Source organism: Syngnathus acus, chromosome 13 (genome assembly GCF_901709675.1).
Source record: "Syngnathus acus chromosome 13, fSynAcu1.2, whole genome shotgun sequence".
In the NCBI taxonomy this organism is placed as follows: Eukaryota; Metazoa; Chordata; class Actinopteri; order Syngnathiformes; family Syngnathidae; genus Syngnathus; species Syngnathus acus.
The window spans coordinates 16,704,849-16,731,137 of record NC_051098.1 but is presented as its reverse complement, the minus strand read 5'-3'; the positions used below and the strand labels follow the sequence as shown (position 1 = coordinate 16,731,137).

The window sequence follows — 26,289 nt, the reverse complement described above, 5'->3', positions numbered from 1 at the left end:
ATCCGCCTGGGGCCTTCAATGTCACTAATGACGTTCCCTTGACACATTTTAGCAATGGCTGTTTTATTTATTTTTGTTTTTTTTTAACCAATCAGATTTCAGATTCACAAAACAAAGCCTGCAAGGTGGCTCAGATGCGCGTCATCATTTTCCCGCTGTATGATTGGTTGAGCTGCTGTCCACCGGAAGTTTGATCGCTAGCTTGATTGACGGAGGATTCATTTTCAAGGTGACCTTTTCAAAAAAGCTACCTCGGGCAGCATCCTTGTTGAAAAGAATTCATTTGGCACTTTGAGATTAGCACGTGTTCGCGCTACAGCTACTTTACAAAGAAGGGAAGTGGATTTTGTCTAGGAATAACTTTGAGATTCGCACGTGTTAGCGCTTCAGCTATTTTACAAAGAAAGGAAGTGGATTTTATCGAAGAATAATCAGCAGCCCTTGTGAGTACCATGTATTTCAATTTTCTTTTAAAAATGGTTATTTGTCAAGTTATTAAATGAATATTGATTGTGAACTGCTCCAAATGAAATGGTCATGTAGCGCTTTGGAGTGGTTTGGGAAAAGATGAAGGGTTCACTCTGTCTCGCTTTGATAAGAATGGCACGTCGGGCGGTTAAAGATGTCCGGAAGAAGCAGGAGGAGGGAGAAGCATGAAGTCGCCAAGGAGAGCAGATGGTCAGGAGGAATGAGGAAACGTGACCGGCGTTTTGCAGAGAGTTGTGACAGCTTCATTTTGCCGCCAAGTAACGCGGAGACTGAGTTATATGGGCTCCGTCAGGCTCCTCAATTGTTTTTTTTTTTAAGTCAATTCAACACAATTAATAAGTAAATCCCATGTGAAAGACTTCTTTTTTTTTTTTTTCAAACACTGCAACTTAATTAATCGAAAGGAATTTTAACAAATTTAGTCAATGATTCTCCATGCTTTCACTCACAACCTCATGTTAATTTTGCTCCCAAAAATGATTAAAAAAAAAAAAAAAACTTACCGTATCTGCTCCCTTTAGTCGCTTGTTTTACTGGCAGCTCAATACAAATAGTGTCAATTAAAAATTGACAACAAGAAAACTTGAAGATGTGAGCCAGCAGAGGCTTTTTAAAAAAAACATTTCTTTATGAGGCCTGCTCATTGACCCGCAACATAGCAGAAGCGTTTTCAACCTAATCAGCCCGTTGGCAGGTCGTTCCGTTTCATCCTTTTAACGGCGCCCTCTTGATGGAGCCTTTGCTGCTTTCAGTCCAGTTAACCCCTTGAACCCGGCCGGCGCTATAGTGAGACGCTCATCGTGTCGCTGGCTTCTGATTCACAGCATTGGAGTGGCGCCACGGTCACGGCGGTGCAGATTGAATGCCGCGAGCGCCCGAAGGCCACGTCCTCATCACTTGATTAGATTGACCGCAGCGGATTAGTCTCATGTGGCCACCAGAAAAGAGAGGAAATATCAACTGTGTCAAATGTTAATTCATTCATTGCCAGTTGGGATGTATCTTTGACGCCTATAGCCGTCAATGGCAATGAACGAGTTAACTAATTGTTCAAGAGATGTTGTACGATTGGAAAATGTGTTGACTCTGAAGCATCAAGAGCTGTCTTTCCATACGAACGTGCCGTATGCAATATTTGGTCTCGCTTTGACTTGATTATGAACGTACGATTGGCCGCTTGTTGCTAGGCGGATTTCCAGGGGCAGAATGATTCCTGTGCTTGCAATACTGACCCCTGAGCGACAGAGAGAAGCAGCATTTGCTACGTGACTAGCTTTCCGAATGTTCTTAACTCCTGCTTCCATTCCAAGCCCGACCAACTCCTGTTCATTTGTCGAGGCTAGCGGGAGCTGAAATGATTTTCTTTGTTTCAAGGACCCCCTAACTATCACATGTACCTCTAAATACTCAAACATTGCAGATTTTCAAAGGTTAAATAAATCATCATTTGTGTGTATTTTTGGCACCTTTGGTCTATGAAAATGTCATTTTGAGTAGGGTTGAACGAGATACTATAATTAATTGCAAATAATTTTGCGACCCCCAGGTTCCGCTTGCGCGAGTCCACAAGTGGGCGTGGCTTTGTCTCCATCCCGTCATCCAATCAACGAGCAGCACCGGAGCCGCGGGCTGCACATGCACGCTGGCGTCCAGCAGTCAGCGTCGTCCTGCTCCAGAAGAGGACCGGCTGCCCCCCCCCCCCTTCCTCGCCCACCCACCTCCCTCCCTCCTCCTCCTCCTCCTTCCTCCTCTCAAGCAGCATCATCATCACCCGTCAGAGTTCATCCATGTAGTCTGCGCATCCCCGTCTGGATAAGTGAGCCCTCTTTCTCCGTTCCCCACGCGTGGAGCGCCAAGTCACGACAAGGCAGCGAAACATTTGAGAAGTGAAGATGACGATGCTCCAGCGGCACTTGCTCTTCCTCCTCTCCAGCCTGGGCGCCAGCATTTTTGGAGGTGAGTGCCTGCGGGGAGGCTGATGCTGCAAGACCGGGGCGTGGTGTGCGTTGCGTGCATGGAGAACCCACCTCAAAATAACACGCGCCACGCCTGGTCCAATTCGCCATCATCTGTCCTGTATGCGCTGGAATGCGGGGAAGTTGTGCTGTGCGTGCGCGTGTGCATGCTCTCTGTGGAAATACTGTGGCGAGCGACACAAGTTTGCGTGTTGTCGCGGGAGCAGAAGTTGTGTGCTTGTGTTTCACTGTGCTCGCGTTGTTTTGACTGCTGCAGTCACCTCCAGCACAGAGGATTGTGTGCGTGTGGCGTGTGGCGTGTGTGTGTGTGTGTGCCTTGGCATAATGCATCGGTTTTTACCTGTTTATGTGGCAAGTTAGTGTGCAGCAGATGCAGCTCCTGGAATGTGTGTGTGCGTGTGTTTGTAATGAAGTCCCCCCCCCCCCCATTCAATTCCAAAAGTCTCCCAATATACCCCCATCCCATACCTCAACCCCTCCTTCATGGTTTCCCCGTTAATTGGACTCTGAGTTCTGATGAAAATCTGCGAGGAGCTGCCGCCACACAAAACGGCTTGTAATTGCCTATAGATGCCACAAGATGGCAGCAAAGCACTTTTTCCTGTTAGACAACGTTATGGCTTAAAGAAGCCCCTCCCTTTAGTTGAACTTGCTGTAGTTGCTTGGCACTGAGGTTCCAACAGGTGGCGCCTAAGCAACATTTTAATTAGCACGTAAAAGAGAATGAGTTTTTAAGCGAGAATAGGCATCATGGCCAGTCAGCCACACCCACATTTCAACGGTCCGCGTGCGTGCGTGCGTGCGTGCGTGCGTGCGTGCGTGCGTGCGTGGTGAAATTTGTCTCTGCATTTAAGCCATCCCCGAAGGGAGCAGTGAGCAGCAGCGGTGCCGCCGCGCCCAGGAATCAGTTGGTGATCTAACCCCCCAATTCCAACCCTTAATGCTGAGTGCCAAGCAGGGACCCATTTTTATAGTCGGCCGGGGTTTGAACCCACAACCTTCCAGTCTCAGGGCGGACACTCTCCCACCAGGCCACTGAGCTGGTTTTATTGATTACGTCTTTGTTTGCATCACATGATTGTGGCCTCGAGTGACACACAATGTGAGGCAAGCCAAAATGATCTCTCATATCTCCAGACAACAAATATGAAGTAGGCACCTAATGCAGAAGAGTTTCACTACTAAGCGACTCGGTAAGCATTAGTCGCATTTCTCAGAGGATGAAGAACAAAAACACAAGTTTGATTTTCCATTGTCTGCGGCTGCCTCGCTCTTGTCAGAGCGTGCATTGGTGAATGCAGAAACTGTCAAAAAAAAAAAATCTGGAGGCTTTCGTGCTCCACTGAGTGCTATTCTGCCTTAAAATGGTTTCTTCTACATTTGCTGTATTGCCTTGCCACCTACGCCGAGTCATTTTTCATTGGGAGCCTCGACTGCAGGGTGGCACTTTTCAACGCCACTTGATAGCTGAGAAAATGCACTTGTGTTTCATCTTCTGACTTTGTGAGCCTGCCTGCCTGCCTGCCTGCCTGCGTGTGTGTGTTTGTATAGAAATTGTCTGTCAAATGAACTTAAAGGCAACGGCAAATGAAACTCAGAGCTGTCATATTTAAGGTTCACGTCTTTCAAACACACATGCACGCACGCACGCACACACACACACACACACACACACACACACACACACACACACACACACACACACACACACACACACACACAATCTTAGCATGAGCATTGTTTTGTTTTTGTTTTGCTCTGTTAGCGCCTTTAGCATATGTGCCAGGCCCCGAATAAGTGGTCCTTGTCACATGACACGGATGAAATTGTTGACATTAGCCTCTTGATAATAATGCTCACTTTTGCCAGATACTATCGTTATGATCCCAAATGAGGTGGCAAGTCCACCATTTTGTTTTGAAATGGATCATTTAAGACGGTTCGCGGGGACTTTGAATTGAAAGTACATCTATGAGATGCAATACATGACTAATAAGATTAGTAAGATTTAATGCATGACGTGGAAGTGGACTCCCCAAAAAGAACTCCTGCGCAAAGAAGACACCATTTTCATTTGAAGCCACAATTGTGGCTGCTTGATCCCTCAAAGACTGTTTAAACGTCCCCTTCGGTTTCAGTCTCGCTCCTAAAGTGAAAGTTGCCGTTTGCAGTGTCTCTGGACCGACCCCGGCCGGTCCCTCGTCTCTGCTCAAGTGGGCTTTGTGCCCAATAATGAACGAGCGAGCGAGCGAGCCCGCCAATTTCACTGAGCCACTATCATCATTTAACTTTTCTTCTTGATGCTCGGCCCCCGGACTCCTTCAACAAAATTATTGTTTTTTTTTTGTCTCCCACTAGCATTTTTTGGTTCATTTAACTGTTAGAGATCCAAGAAATATATATATTTGCGTAATATATATATAACGCAAAAACCTGAGGAGCACAAGAAGTGAAGCGCCTTGATGGAATAAATAGCTCTCCCGTTGGACTTGTTTCTCTTTCAAGGTGTGCCATGTTGGAGATGCATGAAAGTCAGCATAGTGAATGTGCCCGTGTGTATTTTGCAAAGTAAAGTAAAAGCCCAGAATCGCACGTCCTCATAAAGAGGGATCAGCCGCGGTCGGCACGGCAGCTGCATACCAAACCCCTGAACTGAGCAGAAAAACAATGTTAGGCGGGACCTTTAATCTGAAATACAAAACGCAGGTTCTAAAAATAACACCAAGGGATAGAAACTTGACGGTAACAATTCTGGAATAACTGATGCGTGGAGAAAAGGTGTTCCAAAGACATCTGATCTATTTATTCCATCTGGAGGGAGGACCCCCCGATGATCAGCAAACGACGCTGCTATTTTTAATATCTTTTCATGTGACTTGGACTTGGAGTCAAAAGCGCTCACTTTGGGTTGGCCCCGCTTCTCTTTTGCAGGCGAACATAATTACGCATTCATTCGCCCGTCGCCGGCATCTGCTGTGCCGCAGGTGACCTTAACCACCGGAGCTGCGGCAAGCCCTCGCGTAATGACCACTCTCAACCTCGGGGGCCGCCATCAGTGCGCCGTAAATACACAGCGCCGCGGCGGGAAGCTGCTGTCTCGTTGCAAATGGCTTTTGTGTCTGTGGCGACCAGAGGAACGGCGACTATGAAAAGCACAATTGTGAAAAACTTGCTTGAAGGCTGCCTTTTGTGCGGGCAGCGCAGCGACCAGGTGGCGAGATGTCATCTGAGCAATTTCTCAAAGGCCTGACCTGAAAAAGAGATTTGGCGTGGGCTGACCCTGAGCTGAGCTGAGCTGAGCTGAGCTCGTTGCAAATGGTCGGGCTCGCCGGAATTGGACGTGTGGAGCGCTTCTGTAACCAGTGGCGATTTCTGCTCGATTGAGAAAATGTTGTGGTTGCTTACAAATAAAAAAAGACATCACCCATATAGGCCATCCATGGGGAAAAATACATTTGGGGGGTTGTTTTTTTTTTTCTCTTCTCAATACAAAGTTGTATAGTTATTTAAAAAATGTCATATTTTATAAAAATAGTTGTATAAGTTTTGATCACGTAACCATGTAGCATCCATCATAACATTCTGGCCATTATGTACTTGATGACATTGTTAATTATGACAGCAGACTTTCCATGATAGCCTTAACGTGTTCATGTTAGTGACTAGCGCTGAATATTCCTGAGCGCATTTCCGACATGATGTGAAATGTGTCATTATGGAAACTTTTCTTTCTTTTTCCCTGCATTATTACCATTACTACTCTGTTGAATTAATGGTAACCACGGAAACGGCTGCCGCCGCACGCGAGCACTGTGTCAAATAAGCGCTCGCACTTGTACAATGGCTCCCCGTAATTGGCTCCGTACTCCAACATTCTGCCACATTCCGAGAGGAAGAAAAGAGCGCTAACATATTATATTTCAATTAGGAGAAGCTGGCGAGCGTTTCCTATTAAAAGTCTGAAAGCCACTGAGCCCATCAGTGGTGTAATGAATACACTACGCGGACCTCGGATTGAGATTTACACCGCAAAGTGATACCATTGGAAATGTCACCCGCTTGCTTCCGCGTTATGACTTGTTCCAGATTACAACGCAAAGGATGCCAATTATCGGCCAACCTGAAACGGGTCGTAAGACCGGCAAATCCTCTCATTGGCATTTGCGATGATGGCATCAAGCGGCTAGCTTTGCATCAAGGCGGGATAGTGACAGCCAGGATTTGTGATCCTAATCTCTTGGCAGGTGATCACGTTTGCCTCGTTTCTGTCCTCGATATCGCCAAAGAGCTAGCTACTTGGAAGCGCCCCTGTGTTTTTTAGTCTTTCTCTCTTTCGACGCACTCGTCTGTCATCTGGGATTTTTGTCACTCGAGGACTCATTTGAAGTTATTCCCCCATTAGCGAGCGAGCGAGCGAACACACCCTGACAGACAGACAAACGTGAACGCTGCCTTTCGTTTAGTCGCAAACGTTGACATTTTGACAAGGTTGAAAACTTTTCTGGAAAATCTTTCAAAAGTTCCCCATCTAACGCTTTGAGTGAGGAACTTGATGTCTTCTCACTCTTTGTTTGGCGTAACATCAGTTCAGCTGTATGATAAATCCCCCCCTGAGGTCATCCAATTTGTAATTTAAGCAAAATGTGTGGGAAAGGTAATAGAGTATAGTTCCTGTTGGAAACCTGCAACAAACGTTAAAACGCAGACGTGGTCGCGAGCAACCAAAACAGTCAACCTGCTCTGGCGTGACCTCTCTCAACATGCTTAGTTTTCTTATTGTTGTTGTTTGGTCACTGTCGATGACTTTTCTGTGTTCCGAAAGGGCAACGTCTCAATTAGTTTCATTTTTGGGCTGGTTTGGAAAGCCTCTGAGAGTTTTTATCATAATTATTTTTTTGGGCTCATCTGTGACATTCAGAAAGTAAATGGCAAGGAAATAAAAGTAGGTCACGGCGCATTGATCTCGTTACCGTCGTTCGTAAACACATCGACTTTCACTATCCGTTAAGTTAAATGCAAATTGTCACTGTGTAAATGGCAATGTGGCATAACAAGCAGGATGAAATTCATCAAATGTTTATTTTGAAAAGCATAACTTGCCAAATTTTAATGGGACATAATTCATCAGGATTTTGTATGAAAAGTAATGCACTGTAGTTTAAAAAATGACCACTTTTGTCACATCTACATATTAAGCTAGCTAGCTAGCTAGCTGTCCGTTAGCTTGCAGGTAGGTAGTAGCTACGTATAGCTTCCAACTTGCTATCCTGCTAAATACCTGTAAGGAAATGCAAGCAAGGATGTTGTGAAGTGCTACTGGCTGCATGTAAAGTGCAAAGTCACAAATGCTAAACGCTGCGAGCCGCCCGCTGGCACAAACGCATTGAATGGGAAGCAGTCTGTAAACTCGCTCTCTGCATCCAAAAGGACCATTTAAATCTTTCAAAATGGCTACACATGAGGTCAGGTTGACACTTTTAATGACCAACAGAGAAAGGAGATTTGAACTGGATCTCGATGACATTGATGAAGAATGCAGAAAGGTGTCCACAATAGCGTTCTTCATCATTCCAGTAGCAAAGATTGAAAATTTGGCCTCATTTTCTTTCTTCCTTGCTTGTTCTGGCTTTGTGGTCTCGCTAGCACTTGGATTCAATCATTATTTATTTTTGTACAGTTGGAGTATTTTGTTATTTTGGGTGTAATTCCATTGTCGACTCCTAGATGGAGGCACACAGTTTTGCGTTTTCCTTCACCTCTCCGTAGCGATCCCATTTTCACGTTGTGACCTATTTTTCCAGAAGCTCACCTGGCGTCGACTGCACCGAGCGCCCGATTGCGTCCTCGCTATTGGAAAAGGGCCGTCGTCTCATGTCGGAGACGCCGGCGCGTCGCGGGATGCCGTGCTGCGGATATCTGTCACAGTGTTATTTCAAAGAGCCTATCACAGAGGGAACATTTTCTGCTTTGCCGCTTATTTGAAAAGAGATTCTTTTGTGTGTAATACACTTTTTCACACTGGCGGCGGCATTAATATGCAGCATAATACCATCAAATGTGTCACAAATTAACAGAGAAATGTCTGGCGTTGACTGAAAGCATTGGTTTGAGATGAATGCAAATTGGAATTTGTGACTGCTTTTTAAAGGTTGTTTCTGACTTAATTGATTTCCCCCCCCCCCCCGTCCGCTACTCGGTAAAAGTTAATTTCAGCATGGAGTGTGGGAAGCATTTGCGGTTGCAGCTGTCTCTCAGTAGGAACGAATGTCAAACGCGGTGACGGCAGATGGCGTAAACGTCGCCTAAAGGCGTCTGGGAATGGCTTGTGAAGGCGCTCGTGCTCATTGCATCATCTATTTCGTGCTCTTGCGTCTTTTTTTTTTCTTTTGGCTTTCTTGATCAAATTGGATGTTCACTACTTTCGCAGAAAGACAAAATCTGCATCTTCTGCAGAAAGTTGGCATTGACGCAAAGTGATTAGCAACCAGTGTGCGGCGGTCATTTTTTTGTGTCACTTTTCCAAAGCAGATTTTTGTGTCAATTTTCCAAAGCTGTTTTCCAAATCTAGAAAGAAATCTGTTTTTTTCTGTTTAACAGAATAGTCAAATATTTAATCGTCGGCAGCCATATGGGCCAGCCGTAACTTGTAGTCGTATGTCGATGTCACGGTCAACAAGGTGTAAAGTCCAAAGTGACATATCGCCGAGGCGTTTTGTCAGGCTCCCGTCGCCGTTTGTCCGCTTGGTGCGCTGCCAGCAGACGTGTAAATGAAATGTGCGCCGGCGTATGTAACACGACGTGAGGGCGCAACAGCTTGCGGGCCAGAATGTCAGATGACGCCGCCGCGGAGGGCCCGCTTTGTTGTCGGGCCAACGCGGCGTGAGCTCGCTCGCGCCCGCCCGCCCGACACCGCCGGGACACCGAGGCAGATCCTCGGTCCATCTGTCTGTGCGCACGTCGTCGTCGCCGCTTCCGACACCGCAATTAGGAGCGGCTGCCGGCAGGCCGGCCGGCCGGCCCGGCCCGGGGCGGGGCGGAGAGATCAAAACGAGCCTGCGGCCGAGCATATTGCAAGTTCCGGGCGGGAAATCAACTATGTAGCTTGAGGGTTGGTACATTCATTGACTAAAATGGTGGACCATTTCAAAATAAACGTGCGTACGGTTTATCCTAACAATATGCTGTTTGTCTTACAGTACTCACAGGTGTGTTTTGTTTTTTTATCTTCTGAAAATTTTATTGCAGCTTCGAGTCACTTTTAGTAGCAGTGAAAGTCCTCTTCATTTCTGTGCAACGCATGGCCAGATTATACAGGCCATTGCCGTGCTGGCATACATATGAGCTAGCATGGATGCTAATTGTACCGCCGCCTTCCTCGGTGATGGACGTTTTCATTAAGGTGCCTGTCCGACGTCCCATATTCGCGTTTGTCAATAGTTGCAAACAAAATGACTCCCATCACCCATTTCATTCTTTTCAATCAATTGGAAGCTCTCATGAATAACAGGACATGGCAAATTTTGCGGTGAAATAAGCCAGAAATGTATTTTGTTTTGTGTGTGTTATTATTCAGCGTGCCTGTCTTTCCTGCAATCTGATTAGCAACTATGTCCCGGCAAAGTGTTTTGACAAATAATGTTTGTAGCGAGTGTCTCGCCACATTCTCGCCGGTGACAAATGTGCGCTGATAATTATTTCCTGCGTGATAGGCTGTCAAAGTGTCGCCGCATCCCGAGAAAAAGTTTCAAATTAAAGCTGACAAAATGACAGCTCAGGTATGTTTTTAGAAGCATCCAAAGTGATGTTTTAACAGAGTCAAAAATGTTTGTTGTCAAGCCAGCCTTGGCTTGGCTGAACAGCCGACACGTCTGAGATGTCATTGTTTCAAAATGATCTTTTTCGCATCTATTAGAAGCCGTCTGCATTTCTTGTTGTTTGTATTTATTTCGAACATTGAATGCTACAGAGGTGGCCAATAGCTATTGCGCAATCCAACTCTCCCTTCATCAACTTGCTGCTTCCCTGCGCAGGTAAAACAACAAGCGGTGTTTCAGGTTTCATTTCTTCGGAGGCATTTAGCGCACAATACCACTTTGGAAAGCCGGAGGCAGATGGTGGCCGTTAACGCGCACGTCCGCCTGGCCTTATTTGCATTTAAATGCGTTTGACCTTGACACTCTGCGCACCGCCGGCCGGCTCCCTCTTTTGTGGCTTCGCACCTTTAATTGGATGATTATTTGGCGTTTTGGGCCGCAGCCTGCGTTATTATACTTTGTTTTCGCCCAACAGGAGATTTGTTATGCGTCTTTGCGGATGAGATTTTTGTGTTATCGGGTAATGAAGGGAATTTTTAATGACGGGGTTGACGGTTGTGGCCATTTCTGGTGCGTGACCATCATCGCGGCGAGTCACCCGCGTGGTTTGTTTGGCACTTTCTGATGAATCCCAGGTTGAACGTTTATGATCTCGTTCCAAATAGCGGCAAGAACTGGCATTTCAGCTGGGGTGTGTAGACATTTTATATCCGCTGAAATATAACTCCAGTGGGCCATTTTGCTCAACAGAAATCAACAGCACGACTCGAAATCATCCGAAAGTGCGGCCGGAACGCCTCGTTAGGCTTACCCGTGTTTTTTTTTGCTTCAGCGAGCTGATGACATCGCTGGGCAAACCCCCCCCCCCCCCCCAAACAAACAAAAGCAAACAGGCGCGCCATCCATCAGTCTAATTTCAGGTGGCATCAATATTGCAAGCAGTCGGAAATTGGCCTCTCCGGAGCTCCCTGATGAAAGCGCGTGAAATAGCTGAGCTGGTACGTCTTGCTCACATCCCGCCGTTGATTGCGCAAGTCCGCCTCTGCGCTCTAATTGACGCCCGGCGGAAACCCCAAAAAAGGCAAATTTATTGGCAGGCCAAGGTGCGTCCACTGACGGAACTTTGAAATGAAAAATGTCCAAACGGAGACAAAGCTGCCGTCTCAAATGTCAAGGCAACTCTTGGTCCTATTTCAACTTTTATGAGACTTGCATTGAAGCCTGGAGGAGGTCAAGATGAAGCAAAGGATGCCTCCATTTTAATCAGAATAGTAATGGTTCCTGAAAATGGCAGCCGTTACTGTTTCATTCTGGCACATTTGAGTGATCTCCGCTCTTCTACGTATCCTGGTTTGAGAGAGGTGCGCTTGTTCGGTCGTCACGTCATTTTGTACCTTAAAAAAAATGTCAGGAGTTTGGATTTCTGTTTGTTGAAATAAAGCGCATTAATGGCCACAATTACCCGGGCTGCTCGGCTGTCATATTTAATAACTTCACAACGGGAGCGCGGCGAAAACAAAAGGCGAGCCGTAGCGATCCGGTGGGCCTTGCCGCATGCCAACGACTCCACAAAATCATTCGGGTGTTAAGATTGCAAGATAGGTCTTTTGATTGACACCCGCTCGCCAGAGGACAGAAGAATGTGAGATTGGTATTTTGAAGCAAAGAAAGGATGCAATGCAAACATTTGCCCCTCAACGTTACACAAAACATCTCCGAGGTTTCAAACTTTTCTTCATTTCTTTCCATTGTAAATGTATAAATAATGCCCACTCAAAAGTGTGGCAAGCTAACGGAAAACCAACTTGCAATCACCGGCGTGACGACGAGTATCTCCTCGGACCTCTGCCAGGCACTGTATGGCTACACGCATTTATTTGATTTATTTTCTTCCCATGTCATCTTTACGACTTTGATGGATGACACAGGAGCGTTATAGATTTTGTAGCTTTGTGTTCCTTCACCAGCCTTTTCCTGCCCTTCTCTAATTCTTTTTTGGTGGCGGTGCGAGTGGACGGATGACGGCGGCCGCGGGGCTCGGCGCGGCGCGGCGCGGGCGGCGGAGTGTGCGGCTCGCCTCGACCCCTGTCACTTTGACAGAGTGAACACGTTGCGAGAGATAATGGAAACTTTCTATCGGAATAAAAGAGAGCCTCGCCGCTCGTTCATCAACATCGATTACTGTACAAAGACGACTGGTGAATCGCGGCGAAATAAATAAGGACAACAAAAGTGGGCGCTATTTGCCTGCTAGGGGACATCACCTCAATTTGTTTTCAGCTCGCTCTCACGGTCGCCCAAAACATTCAGCCGCGGGCTTCTTTTTGTGCGTGTGTGTGTTAGAGAGAGCGAGAAACAGACAAGCCTGTGTTTCTATTTGCTTCAAATACTTTAAGACAAAACCGAGTGCAAGTCCTTTCCACGTATTTGTACTTCATTGATTTTTCTGACATCGTGAAATGAAAGAATTGAATGTGACCTGGCACGGCTTCTTCCACGTGAAGCGAGTTGTTGCAGTGCCGCATTCGAATGGGACTCGATTAAACACGGCCGACTGACTGGCCGGGGAAAACAAATACACACACCGTTAGATGCCATCAGCAGATTGTGGAAGAGCGTGCGAGAGAGCGAGCGAGCGAGCGTCCCGTCCCGTCCCGTCAAACTCGGGCAAATGTTTGCCGTCATGTCCCAATCCAACTGGATTCCATTTTTCTAATCACTCATTTTTTGTTGGGCTTGATGGTCATTGGCTGGCCAGGAAATGCCCATTTTCATTCATTTTTAACAGCGGTATTCCACATTTACGTGCTTGACGGTCCATTCAGCCCGATGATCGTATGTTTTGATGGTGGGGTTTTGAGCCAATTATAGAAAATGAAACAAAATTCATTCACGACGACGGACGAAACCTTCTGTCGGACGCCGCCGCGTTCAATTATGTCAGGAGCTTTGGGCCACGGATTGTCAAGCCATGTTGAATAATTGGATTAGGACAATAATAGGAGCGAGGATATATTTCTTTGTCCTGTGTGACGGATCTTTTAATGGGCGACCAGACCCAAGCAGGCCGTTAAGCAGATGGGCCGCCGTTGACTTGGTCTCCAAATGATATCTTTAGTGCGGGCAAATGGCCTAATTAGCATGGCAACGCTAGCGCAAATGAATGCTACGTGTGCGAGGCGATGACACTCTATGACATCGCCGCATGTCCGATCGCTTTGGCTCCCATTGGAGTGGTTGGCAATCTTGCCCCCCCACTTTGGGGCATTAGTGCGCAAAAAACACTCTGGTCCATGAAGCCTGTTGATTCCCGTCATCTGGGTGCATATTACAGGGATCATTTGTTTTATTTGCCAATTGATTCTGACAAGGGCTTTTGTTGACTCAGGAAGTAATGGACCAAACATATGTTTGAAGGTTAAAACTGCAATAAACCACAAACCCCGCCGCCAGGATTCAAAAACCAAATAAATCCAGTTTACAAATCCATGAATTTGTTGCATGTATTTTACAAAATACTAGCAAGGTGACACGCCCGCCCTCCTTCCCTCCCTCCCCACCCGCCTTGGCCGGTCCGCTCGCCGCCGCCGCGCATGCGAGTCACATCCGTCGCCCTTCGGCGTGAGCGATGATGTGGTAGGCCGATGATTAAGTGCGGATCCATCCATTGCGTTTGCCCGCCTCCCGCTCCAGACGACCCCTGAATAACAATCGGGCGACCGATCAATTATTTAGTTCATATTCTTCACGGCTACAAATGATTGAAGCGGCCTTGAAGCGAGCGGGGCGCATTGTCAGCGTGCTTTATGGATCATCCCGGCCGGTGTCAGCCGCTTAGCGTTGATGATCACTTTAGCATTAGCGTTAGGAGCTGGAGGAAATGACCCAACAAATGATTTGCTAATTTTCAAGGCCTAAATATACCCAAATACTCCATTTTGGATTGTTCTTTTTGGAGCAATTGAGTATTTGGAGCCGACATCACGATGGGCTGATAATACGGAAGCGGTTCTTCCCCTTTTCGCTTGAGTGAAAATCAAGTGATTAGCATGCTTGTTTATGCTTCTGAGAAAATCACCCAGAGAAATCACCCAGCATACTTTTGGAAAAAAGAAAAACAAAATCAATTTGTTGTGACAGATGCTTGTTTTCGGGCGCATCAGCCAAAGCTCAGCGTGATTATCTGGACCGTCACGCTTTCCCGCTTTAGTTGTCAGACCCAGCAAATTGTTCATTTGGCACGTTGATGAATCATCATCTGGGTGATTAGCAACGTGGAACGCACGCTTGACGACGGTGCAAACGTGCTTCCCTTTTTACGATCCCCAAATTCGACCTGTTCCTTGACCCAATTTCAACTTTTCCCAAGCGTTCTTTGCCAAGTGGAAAAATACTGAGCCAAAAACGATGAGCCTTCCTTCCTTCCTTCCTTCCTTCCTTCCTTCCTTCCTTCCTTCCTTCCTCCCTTCCTCCCTCCCTGCCTCCCACTCGCGACCTCAACTGGCTTTTGCGCTCGCTACCTCTCGGCAGGTGCTTGCGCGGTGGCGTTTTTGTTTTAATTGCCTTTCATTTTCTCTTCCTCCTCCTCTGCCGCCTTCGACTTTTTGCTAGCAGGTGACGCCAATGTCATTTTTCACGGGGCGTAACAAGTGGTGGCACGCAGGAGCTTTTATGTGAGCTTTTAATGGAGTCCAAACGCGTCGGATTTACCGAGCGGCGAGGAGAGCGGAATCACATTTATTTACCGCCGCCTCCGCTGATGAGATTTAATCCTCGTAGGTAGCTAATAAGCCTTTATTGCGGTAGCGGCGGCGGGCGGGCCACGGGCGGGGAAGGCTCACGCCGTTCTCTCTCGGACTGCTTCTGTTTGTTTTCATTGTGCAAGCCGGCGGAGCGTTTACATTCATCAAATGACACAAGCGTTGCGTGTGTGCTTTTACAAGACCATTATTTCTGGTCCTTGTTTGTTTGTTTGTTTGTATTGTGCTAGGTGGCGCTTAGCATGAATAACTGGCGGAATGAAATGTACCTTGTGAGTCTCCATGAGTTTGCCAACTATTCAGTGGCGTGCATGGAAGGGGGGGGGGGGGCGCAAATGGGGTGAGTGCTGCTCCTTCTAAAAATAAATTGAATGGGCCGCAAATTGTCTTTTGTCAGGTAATACACTGAATACAGAAAATATGAGTGCCGGCGGTGGTGCTCTGGTGGATCCCCCCCCCCCCCCCCCCCCCCCCGATTTAAAAAAAAAAAAAAAAAGGAAAGGAAACATTTTGTCTTTGATAATGGCGCAGCCTCTCACCCTTGCAGATGTTGACGGCGACGATCAATGGTTTCAAGCTTTGTCGGCCGGCTTCAATGGCGGCGCAACTTTCATGCCAGCGGTGACCTCCGCAGCTTTGCGCTCCCGTCGACGGCAATCTTGGCCCGGGGTCTAAACGGGGAATTTAGCGTGGCTCCCGCGCGGGCGTGACAAACTGTCTCCTCGGCTGGCGCTTTGAAGGATTTTGAGTATTCCGGAAGTGTCAGCAAGGATATTTGGAGGTGAGTTTAATTAGAGCGCGAGCGACGCTTCTCTACCGCTCAGCCAAAAGAATGCATAATTGCTGCCAGACTCAAGACGGAAGGAAGGATGCCCGTCGTGCATTCTGATTCGTCCCCGCCACCCTCGCATGCAGTTTGTCCCTGTTTTACAAACTTTATTGCTTTGTGCAAAACTTGAGCATGTTCTACCAATGCTGTTTGACACTTTCAATTTGATTTTTTCAAAGTGTATATATGTCAGATTACAAAGTGTCTTACCAGTACCTCGTTCTTGATCTCGGTGAAGTGTCCCGGAGACATTTATTACAACTCCAACTTCTGTGAGGAAGCACAAGACCAACCGAGCCGTCTCAGGTCCAACATCATTGACCTCTGATATGGCGCTACAGCATCTGTGGAGTTCCTCAGGGAACTGCTTTAAGTCCACTAGTTTTCTATCAAACTTGAACCCTCACTTCCTTTGGTTGGACTCCCCAGTATTTTTGTCTTTTTGTTCCCAAATATGGCCAAGACTTAAGAGCATGTGTCAGGGAGAACGTGACAATACAAATTGAATTGAAACACCACTTTGAGTATATCCGCTAACAAGCCAATTAACACCTCTGTGTTGGTGTCAATCCCAAAAAGGAGTTTCATTGCTTGGGAGGTTCATTTTTTACGGGACTTTGCTTCCTCCGAGCTCCACTAAACGTCGATAATTGCCATAATGGCGTTTTTATGCTGCCGTGAAGCGGCTCCCCTCCCGTTAAAGACTTTATAAGGACTGAGGTAAAAATGGAGCACACCTTGGAGAGACAACCCCCCCCCCGCTATAATTTTCCTCGATGAGGTGCGAGGATTATTGGGTCTAATCTCCACCCGCGTAAAATTTCTGAGTCCGCCTTTCGCTGCTCTGTTTGCAGTCAAGGTCATTTTGAATTTCCTCATTGTCTGCTCCTATTTTAAGCATCTGAAAGGTAGAATAAGTACCATTTGCCATTTCCCAAGGCACAAAATGACCTGGATTGTGAATATCTGGAGGGCTCGTCATAACCTTGCACTCTAATTAGTCTTTGAGACATTTTTTTGTCGTGACAGATGGATAGATAGGTAAAAGTTTTGCAGCCAACATCCAAACAATGCATTTTAAAAGCATTCACATTGAAATGTGATCATCCATACTGGCGCGCGATGACGGACGATCATTGCAGCTGTCAGGCGCACCAGTACAAGGTTGGAGATTGATGGTGTGTTGAAGGCTGGCTGGCTGGCTGGCCGGCCGGCCGTCGTCAAGATTGAGCTTGGACATGACACCGAGCTTGTGTGTCAGCGACAGGTTGACTTTGAAAAGCGCGTGAGCGATGATGATAAAAAATACAAAAAATCGTCTCATGACATTGCCATCATTCTGTGCGGTTAAAATATGTTACTCGTTTCATTTGTTTTTTTACAGGCCGTTATTCTTCATGTTCAGGCCCTCCTAATTTTTGGGGACTTCCTTTTTTTTTTTTTTTTGTCCTTCTAGTATGGACTTAATTAAATTAACCGGCAAACAAATGTTGCCCAAATGAAACCTTCCGTGCCGCCAAGGAGGACAGAAGGTCACCCATCCGTCTGCCTCCGTTTTGCCGCCGCTTTGTTGAGGAGTCCTTTTTTTTTTTTTGCCTTAATACCCGAGGAGAGTCGATACACTCGAGCGCTCGGCGAGGTGATAAATCACAACAGACTTTTATTTGCATTCCGCCTTTGAAGCATTTGGAATTGAATTTTTTTTACTCTCAGCTAAGAGGCTGTGATCTTATTTTGCTTCCGCCCTCCCTGGAAACCTGATTCAGCTCAAACACGTTGCAGCCCGACCGGCACATTTGCATAGCTACGTCGAGTCAAAGAAGAAAAAACACTCGCAGGTTTCTCCGCTCGCACGCTGGGACTCATCGGGGACATCTTTCAAAGTCTTTGAGGAGCGTCAAAAAGCACTCTGCTTATTTATGTAAGTGTGTGTGTGTGTGTGTGTGTGTGTGTGTGTGCATGCGTGCGCAAGCCCGGGGGATGTGACCCGCTTGCAGATTTAGGGTGGCAAATCTCATTTTTTTTAAATATTTTTGGGGGGGCTAAAACGGTAACTTTAGTTGGAACAACTTTAAAATGTAAATGACGGGTATTTATGGCGACAATATTAGTCAGCACAACAAAGCAAGCAAGTTTTTTGCTGCAAAGCAAATTTGCTGCGTTGTTTGTACTTATTACTTCATACAAGGTCTGATTAGTTCTGCGAAACGACTGCTATGATTGTTGATTTTGCAAGCAATTGTCCAAAAAGTGCTGTGGTATTAAGTTTGGATGATGTGAGGGGGGGCTGGGAGGGGGCTGGGAGGGGGACGGTGTCAGGAAACGGACGGAGTTGCTACCGGGCAGCCTGCAGAGTGAATCCATCATACGGCAAAAAAAAATAAGCGGCCGTAGCCTCCGGCTTTCACCAAATTGCTTCCCGTGGCGTAGCGACTCACACATGGGCGCTCGCAATAAATGGCGGTGGCGCGAGGTGGCGGAGAGGGTCTTCAGCCCCCACCAAAGACCCGACAAGCGGGATGCCAAAATCTGGCGGCGTGAGTCAAATGAGTGCGGAAATGAAAGGCTGATTTCAGCTGGTGACAAATTCACCGCCCAGATGTGTCGCGTTTCCACTTCGGATGCCTCAATATTTGGATGGGCGCTAAATGGTCCGCTTGCACTTTGTGGGCCTTTCTGCTTATCCTTTTCCAGGGCACCGACCTGATGCAAGTTGCCAGCGCTCAAATTTTGAAAAAGCACAAGTTAACAAATTCACTTTGAGAAAGGCCGAGCGGGGCCGTGGCGGAAAATGTGCTGAAACGGCCCCTATGGTGGAGTGTGTGGGCTTATTTTGGATCCATAATAATCTTACATCTGCAAGGTTGTTGACGGCTTGTTCGCTTTTGGGCGTGCCAGATGCGGCGCTCGTGTTGGCACGCCAACAGGGAAGGCGTGAAACATTGTCGCGGCGCTGCATTAGCACTGGCGGGATTATGCAAATGATACGGGAAATACGGGAATCGGTATGCCGAGGACGTTTGGCCGGCTTTGAAAGCTGGCCGCGTCCCGAGCCAAGAAAGAATGGCGCGCGGCGTGTCAGCCGCCGGCTTGGACACGCTGCAGCTGCTTGGGGAAGCGATTTGGAAAAAAAATTGGGATTTCTTTTTAGCAATTGAAAAAATTGGCTGACCAGAGAATGAAGAAATCCAAATGTTTCGATTTTTTTCAGTGATGTTGAGCAGCCCAGTTTGTTCACTTCCTGTTCAGCGGTCCCATTTTGAATTGTATTGCAGCGACGAAGATCCCTCACCAGACTGAAGCGCACGCATTTCTGAGTAGTCTCACCTCCCGAGAGCTGAATCTCCAAGAGGTCGAGAGTGGTCAGCATGCCTGGAGGCTTACCGGAGGCAGGGCGGGAACTTGGGGGGGTTGCTTAGAGTGTAACTCAAGGCTGCTGTCAGCCCACCACGAGGGGTCAGCTCATTATTAGTTTCAGCTCCTTATTAGACGAACCTCTTGGACATCCCGGTGGAGAAAAAGCTTTAGGAGCTGACAACAAAGCTCTGATGTCGGCCTCTTGCGAAACGACGACCAGAAATTAGAGCGTCAATTATTCAAGGCTCACCTGGCTGCTGCAATCCCTCCCTCCAAGGGATTTTCGGCGTGAAAGGAGAACAAGGCCGACTCTCCGCGTCATGTCGTCGTGATTAAACTGAACATCATCCTCGAAAGACCAGCCGGGCTTTGGGCCCGCGGGCGGGCGGGCGGATGGCATCGCGCGCGTTACTCGGCTGATAGCGCTTCCCCGCGGAGAGGTGGACATTCCGGCCGACTGCGCTTCTGATGATACAGCGCGAGCAAAAACATTTTCCGTGTCGTTGCGGGTACCGTTGTGACAATGATATAATCACCACGTACATTGAGTGATGTCACTCATTCAAATCCAATCATATTTTTGGTGTTTATTTTAAAGCAATCACTGCCATTGACGGCATTTTTTTGCTTGGCTGGCAGCGAATCGGTGAACTCATTGGCTGGTAGAGAACGAGTTGACATGAGCGAGAGGAAGCTGCTGGGAAGAGCACCAGGCTCTCTTGGAATCGTTTTTCCCAACGAGCGAGTCGCCATTTTGGGGACCTTGACGTCTACTTTTTGTGATGACATATTTTGGGGGTCCAGGAACACCACTCCTGCAATCCAAAAGCCACCTGGCAAGCTCGCACAAAAATGAGGACACCTGTTTCACTGATGGACACCAAATTGGGTGTGTGTTGATCATAACGGGGCGCATGAAATAGTCTCAAGAACCCAAGCGTGAAATTGAAAAGGATGTCTGCCATTTTACTTTGAGCGGCCATTTTGACAAACTCCTACTAGGGAATTTGCTCAAATGAAACCCAATTGGAAGTCGGGATCCCAGACAGATGGGCTCTGCCAAATTGCCAAGGTTTTTCGTCTTGGCCATTGAGTTTGAAAGGAGCGTGCTGGCTTCAGCTTGTTCGTCATTTTGAGCATTTGGAAAGGACAAAAAAAAAAGAAAAATCAGCCCCAGAGACCAATTTCACCGATCAACGCGCAATGCGTTGGCAGTAGCTATCAAAACAGCATGCACCAAAAAAAAAAAAGCCAAGCCAGAAATCCGTCCGTATTGGTTTCAAAGTGGCCATTTCCCGGACTCGTACTTTGACAAACATCGATGGGGGATTTTGTCAAGACCAGAAGGCTGACGAAGGCTAAATCGTGAAGCTTTTTTTCCTCAACCTAATGAGGCCAATGTTTGATGCTCATTTTCAACACTGGAGTTTAAAATGGGTTTTGTGTCGGTCGGGGTCTTCCGGTTGCCCCTGCCGCCCTCCTGGCAAAGCTGGAAAGCAGCTTAGCGCTCCATGCCCACGTGTCATCCAGACATCCTCTCGAGACAAACACTCCAGGGTTCTGCGGAGGAACGCACGCTCTCTAGGTCAAAGACTTCTTCCTGGCATAATCGGCCGACAGAGGCGCTTGGCGAGCAAAGTCTCGGGTCAAAGAGAATCTTGTGCGGCCCGGCCGACCGGTGGCAGCGTATCTTTTCGGACGCCCCCCGAGGCTTTTGAGGCCGACGGCTGCCGCTCTCACAAAAAAAGCATCATTGTCTTCTCTTCGCGCGTAACTTCGCAAGCTAGCCGGCCGGCGCAATGTCCCCCACCGGCTCGTCGCAGCATGAGAAGTCCTGCCGACAGCCGGTGGGATGCGTTCCACCCACCCGAGACTATATTTTCACAAAAAGGGAACGTGGCCGCTGAGCCGGCGATGATACAGTCTGGCGGAAGTGGCGGCATCTCCAAAATTGGATCGCTTCCTGCCGTCATGAGTCACCGGTTCCTTTCACCGATATCAAACCCAAATTGAATGAGCACAACAGCTTGTAGCAAAAGCAATAACGTCTCGTTGTTGTTGTTTTTCTTCCTGAAAGAACATCGGCCCGCTCTACTCATAAATGTTGACGCATTATTATCGCACAGCTGGAGCAGTGTTAGGGTCGCCCCCCCCTCCCAGTCCGCCCATGTCGCCGTGACCTCACTTGTTTGAAAGTGCAAACAACAAAACTGCTTAATACTTGAGTTGAAAATCAAATCATCTCTTCTTTTTCAACATTGTGAGATGAGTTTGAAATAAATAAAAAAATTGTTTGTAGTGTACGGTTATTTGCCCTTTCAACTATGAATGGAGGCAAATCTCCTCATTTTTTAATGTAATAATTTGCTTCTGCTTGTGGCAGAATCTCCTTTGCTAGCCAAAAACATGTTGACGTAATGACATTTTAACGATACAAAGCAAACGTATCGTAAGCAGGAAAGTTGATGTTGATATTATTCTACACGTGTGGCGGCGTGCAGGAGCAGCGCTATGGTTTCTCCCCTTCATTAGCCTCCCGCCGATCCTGGCCCACACGCTCGTGTCGTAGAAGTTGTCAGGCCGAGTAATGGCGCAGGAAGCGTGTAACGTGGAGGGGGGGAAAAAATCCAAAGTGTGTCGCATGCACTTTCATTCCCTCTAGAAAAGAAATAACGAAGTACACGGTCCGGGCTCACCGCAGGAAGCGTAATTTGGTTTGTGCCGCTGACAGGTTATGACGGGCGCTGCTCGGAACATGATTTATTTGCGCCGCTATATCGCTCCCAACTAATTGGACATTAGCCACTTCCCGTCCACGAGCCGTGTCAAATGCGTGGAAGCTGAATCCGACTCTGATGTTTCATTCCCAAAGGTTGCCATACTGTCCGTGTTTTTCTTTGCGCTGTGGCCTAAAAGGCGTACATGCCGTCGTTACAGGGAGTCAAGGGAGCCGCTTCAATTGGCTGGGAAACAAATGTGCTCACTCCCACAACAGTGCAACACCCCTTTTTTTTTAATCTGTGCCAGTCTTCAAAAAATACCAAAAGAATTCAAACTTGTTCACAGCTGCTCTCATCTTCCCCCTCTCAGCTTTGCAATTGTGGGCCAATTCCAAAATCTATCCAAGCTGTGCGTGTGGTAGGCAGGTTTGTAAATCTGTCCCCTCACCACCACCCGGCGCGTCAACAAGTCCCCCCATAAAATCGACTCTTGATGGTTGCTTTCCCCCTTCTGCAATTTTATTGCACCGAAGTTGTAAAATGCGTCTCGGGCCGCAACCTGCCAAGCAATATCTGGGCGCCCGCCCCGTAAAAGCCGAGCGATTCCTGGGTGACGGGGATGCTCATCTGGCGACAGCTGCGCTAGTAACGGCGAACCAGACACGCCAGTAAATTCGAGTCGTAACGTCTCGGAGGGTCTTAGGAGCTTTCAGAGCTTAATTAACACTTTTGGAGCGATGGCAACATTCACAGGATTTGCGATTGACTTGGGTGATGGGAGGTCATTTCAACTTCATCGCATTCATATTTTGAATTAATATAGTATCACTGAGGTTGTGATGTCATCTTTTTTGTAGCTTGCCGCAAAAGATGTTTTTCTGCTCTGGACTCCAAAGCAAGGCCGGACTCAAATGAAATAAAAGCCAGTCGCTATTTGGCCGCTCGCAAGGTTAATCTCCTCCAACAGCCGTCGGCCCGGCGGGGGAAGAACATTGCCTTCGTCCATCTCGCCGGGAAAGTGTCGGAGAGTTCCGACAGGGACACGGTAGCGCCGCGATGCTCTGTCAACGCCCGAACCCGCCCCACTCTCTCAGGGCGCATCCATCCATCGCGACCGACGTCCTTTAATTGCACTGTGGCGTGCAATAACGTGCAGAATGCAGCCACGGCGGAAACATCAAGATGAAAACAATTTCCCTCATGGAAATGACACGGAAAGTTAACAAGGCCCGAGCCGGATGGATTTTTTTACAGACCGATATTTGGCAGAATCAAATTTCAGATTTGAAGAAAACAAGACAAATCCAGATCATGACAAATATTAGTCAATGAATCCGAAAAAAATGGAAATAAATAGCCACAACATGTAAAGAAAAGAAATGACAAGCACCGTAAATCTTCTGAGCCTACGGAGTCGGATGTGACCCCGGCAAATTGTCGGCTTCGAGAGCTTCAATTACGGAAGGCGGCGTGAGAAAATGCTTTTTATCGGTATTACGCTGGTCCACCGTGTCAGCCCGACTCCATTAGCTCCTCCGCTGAGGAGCGGCGTCTCATCAGGTGGGATTGGACGTACCTTTCAGCTCTTCGTCGCTCGCCGAGACCTCGCTATTGATCGCTCGTCTCGGCCCAGTATCAGCACGGTGGCCAGGAAAAAATGGTTTCGTCTTTGCTGCTCCGTAATCCGGGTGTAAATAGTTTTGTTTTTACGAGGCCATCGTGTGCATCTGCTTCATTTCGAAAATCCGTGCCCAAATTGCAAATGGCGGCCGTCTGACACAACCTCGCATTTCCCGGCAGCCCACCTTGAAGACGACTAGTTATTTACAAGTCGTCCCGTCGCCAATAAAGCCAATGTCGCCGAGCGGATGCCCCCTCGCTGCGCCGCTTTGATGATCGCTTGCCAGGTGCCGGAATAACGTTGGACCCGTAGGACAGCTGGCGCCGGCCGCGGCAAAGGAGGGCTCGGAGGCTCAATAATGAGGCCGACGCCAGATAGGCCCCATCTGTTTGCGTGGCAGTCGCAGATGAGCAAAGGTCTCCGGGAAGCGCTCGCGGGGGCCTTCCAGAACCGAGGACTGATCTGTTCCGCGCCGTACGGCCGCCGTGCCGCAAATGCCGACCTTTTTCAGAACCGAGAGCGCGAGAGATCATGATAACTTTAGCGGACATGTTTTCAGCCGGTAAAATGATCTCTCCTGGTGTAGGTCACAAAGAAGGTCATCATGAATACATTGTAAAGAATGGACACCGTCGCTGAAGCCAAGGAAACCATCACGTTGCCAAATAATGAGATTAGCACCTGCGCTGGTATCTTGTGAGCTACGATGTGTTCAGTTCTTTGTGATTAGTGTAGTTTTTGTTTTTTCACAAAAGAAATTCCTGAGCAATTCACCTGCAGTGTGCGCTGTTAAGATTTTTTATGAATTCATTTCTTGTTCAAGCTCATCCTAAGTGATCCTGCCGTGTGTGTTGTGTTAAGATTGTCAACCTCCTGAGTGACTGCGGTTTAGTCCGGCCGGCTGTGTTGAACGTCACCATTCAATGTCCACGTTAGGAGATTGCGCTTCAAGCAGGAACATGAAAAATCACCCTCCATTCTTTTTGAAAAAGAAGCACGTTCCAAAAACGCAGCCCCCGCCGCGGCCGGCCGCCTTGAATTTACTCAGTGGAAGCATCATGAATAATCCAAAAGGTCCACGTGGATCGATTGGCCAAGTATTTCCTGGTTTGAACTTGCTTCTTCCTCCTGGAGGGTCTTTCCCCCGCGCTCGTCCATCTCCACGCTTTTATTGCATTTCATCGATCAGCGCCAGACCTCCAATAAAGACTTCACTTTTGCTGTTGCTCGCAAAGCGCCTGATTTCCTCAAGGTGCAAAAAACATCCGTAAACCTCCGCGGTGCTAGCAAAACGTTGACGCGGTTCAAGAATGCAAATGGATTCATTTCCATGCAGCGGAGACAAACTTGCCACTTGTTTAGCTAAAGGTCAGCCCAGATTTGCGTGTTCACATTTGCTTCAAGTCGCAACATGGCGTGCATCTCTGTGGCAGGCAACGATGCGTACGAGCGATCCCAAGCCCGCACCTGCCGTAAAGAAAGGCTGACGTGAAGTTTGTGGAGGCAGCCCGCAGCTTTTCATCTGCTGAGCCAACACCGTGCAAGAGGTCATTGGGGATGCTTTCTCTCGGCTAAAAGCGGAGTTTGTCTGCCTGTGTGAGGATTTTTATTTCTTTCTTTTTCTTTTTAGCGAGTGTTTTCTGTTCGGCTGCTTTCAAAGGGTCCCACCAGATTGCTGCGCTTTCTCCTTACGAGCCATTTATGGAAATCACAGAGTGAAAAGTGTCAACAGCGTGTCAAAAAGCTCAAGTGAAATAGAAGACTTGAAGGCCAAAGCAAAGAAAAATGATGAAAAGATGTCGACTGCTTCAAAGTAACACAGCATTTTGAAACCATGACCCTTGTTTTCGAGCTTCTCTCCCTCTCTTTTCCCAACTCTTTTTTGTTTTTCATCATAAATAACTCTCAATCCTTCCAAAACAACAACTCACCACCTCCCCTTACTCTCACCCAAAAATAGTCCTATATTTCCTTTGTTGTTTTAATGTATAAAAAGTCATAATATATAACCAACTGTGCCTGTGCAGAATACAGACACCAAATTGGAATTGGATCTGTAAACCCTCCCTCCAATGTGAATCCAGTTTAAGATGAAAATGAAAGCCGACCTTCAGTGCAGAATGGACTGATGGATTGTGCCAGGCTGAAGTCTGAAATGGAACGCGAGGTGATCGAGTGTGTGTGAGTGTGTGTGTGTGTGTGTGCATTCAAGTAGCTGAAGTACAAGCCGGTGTGCTAGCAGCTAAACGCTTGTCCAAAGACGTCGCCACTTACTTGAAGGGTTTCAAGTGTTTCTCTCATTTTGTCAGCACGTATGCTGACCTTCTTCATTTCGGCATCCTTCTTCTACGCTTTTGTCAGACTGTACGACTTTCAACAATTTTCTTGAAATGGGAAAAAGAAATGGCTGAAAAAATTCAACGAGGGGCCAACTAAAGCAAGGTCAAGATGGCGGTTGATGATCAATCACTAAGTGCAATTTTTATTGGCCCCGATAGACTTCCTGACCAGATTTTGAAACGCTCGTTTGAAATCTACAGCTCATGAAAAACAAACAAATGAATTTGTCCCATTGTGAGGTGAGCTCAATTGTGTTTTTACCTCCTTCATCTGGAAATATGCGCTCACGTTGTGAATACAAACGTGAAAGCAATTGCCGGCCGGCCGGCCTCGGTTCGTCATCCGCCAAGTGAATAAGGCATATTGCCAAGTCATTCCGAAGG

At 47.5% G+C, this 26,289-nt stretch overlaps 1 protein-coding gene across 2 annotated transcripts in view; it reads left to right on the top strand.

Moving 5' to 3' along the window:
• The first annotated feature begins 2,188 nt into the window (after window positions 1-2,188).
• Window positions 2,189-26,289, top strand: part of LOC119132589 (cell adhesion molecule 2-like) — a 42,478-nt gene continuing 18,377 nt past the window's right edge. Inside the window, exon 1 of one of the 2 annotated variants that reach the window (XM_037267989.1) lies at window positions 2,189-2,445. In XM_037267989.1, the coding sequence (XP_037123884.1) occupies window positions 2,382-2,445 (64 nt within the window). In that variant the 5' untranslated portion in view covers window positions 2,189-2,381. The remainder of the gene's footprint in view (window positions 2,446-26,289) is intronic. The other variant, XM_037267988.1, reaches the window with a different exon arrangement.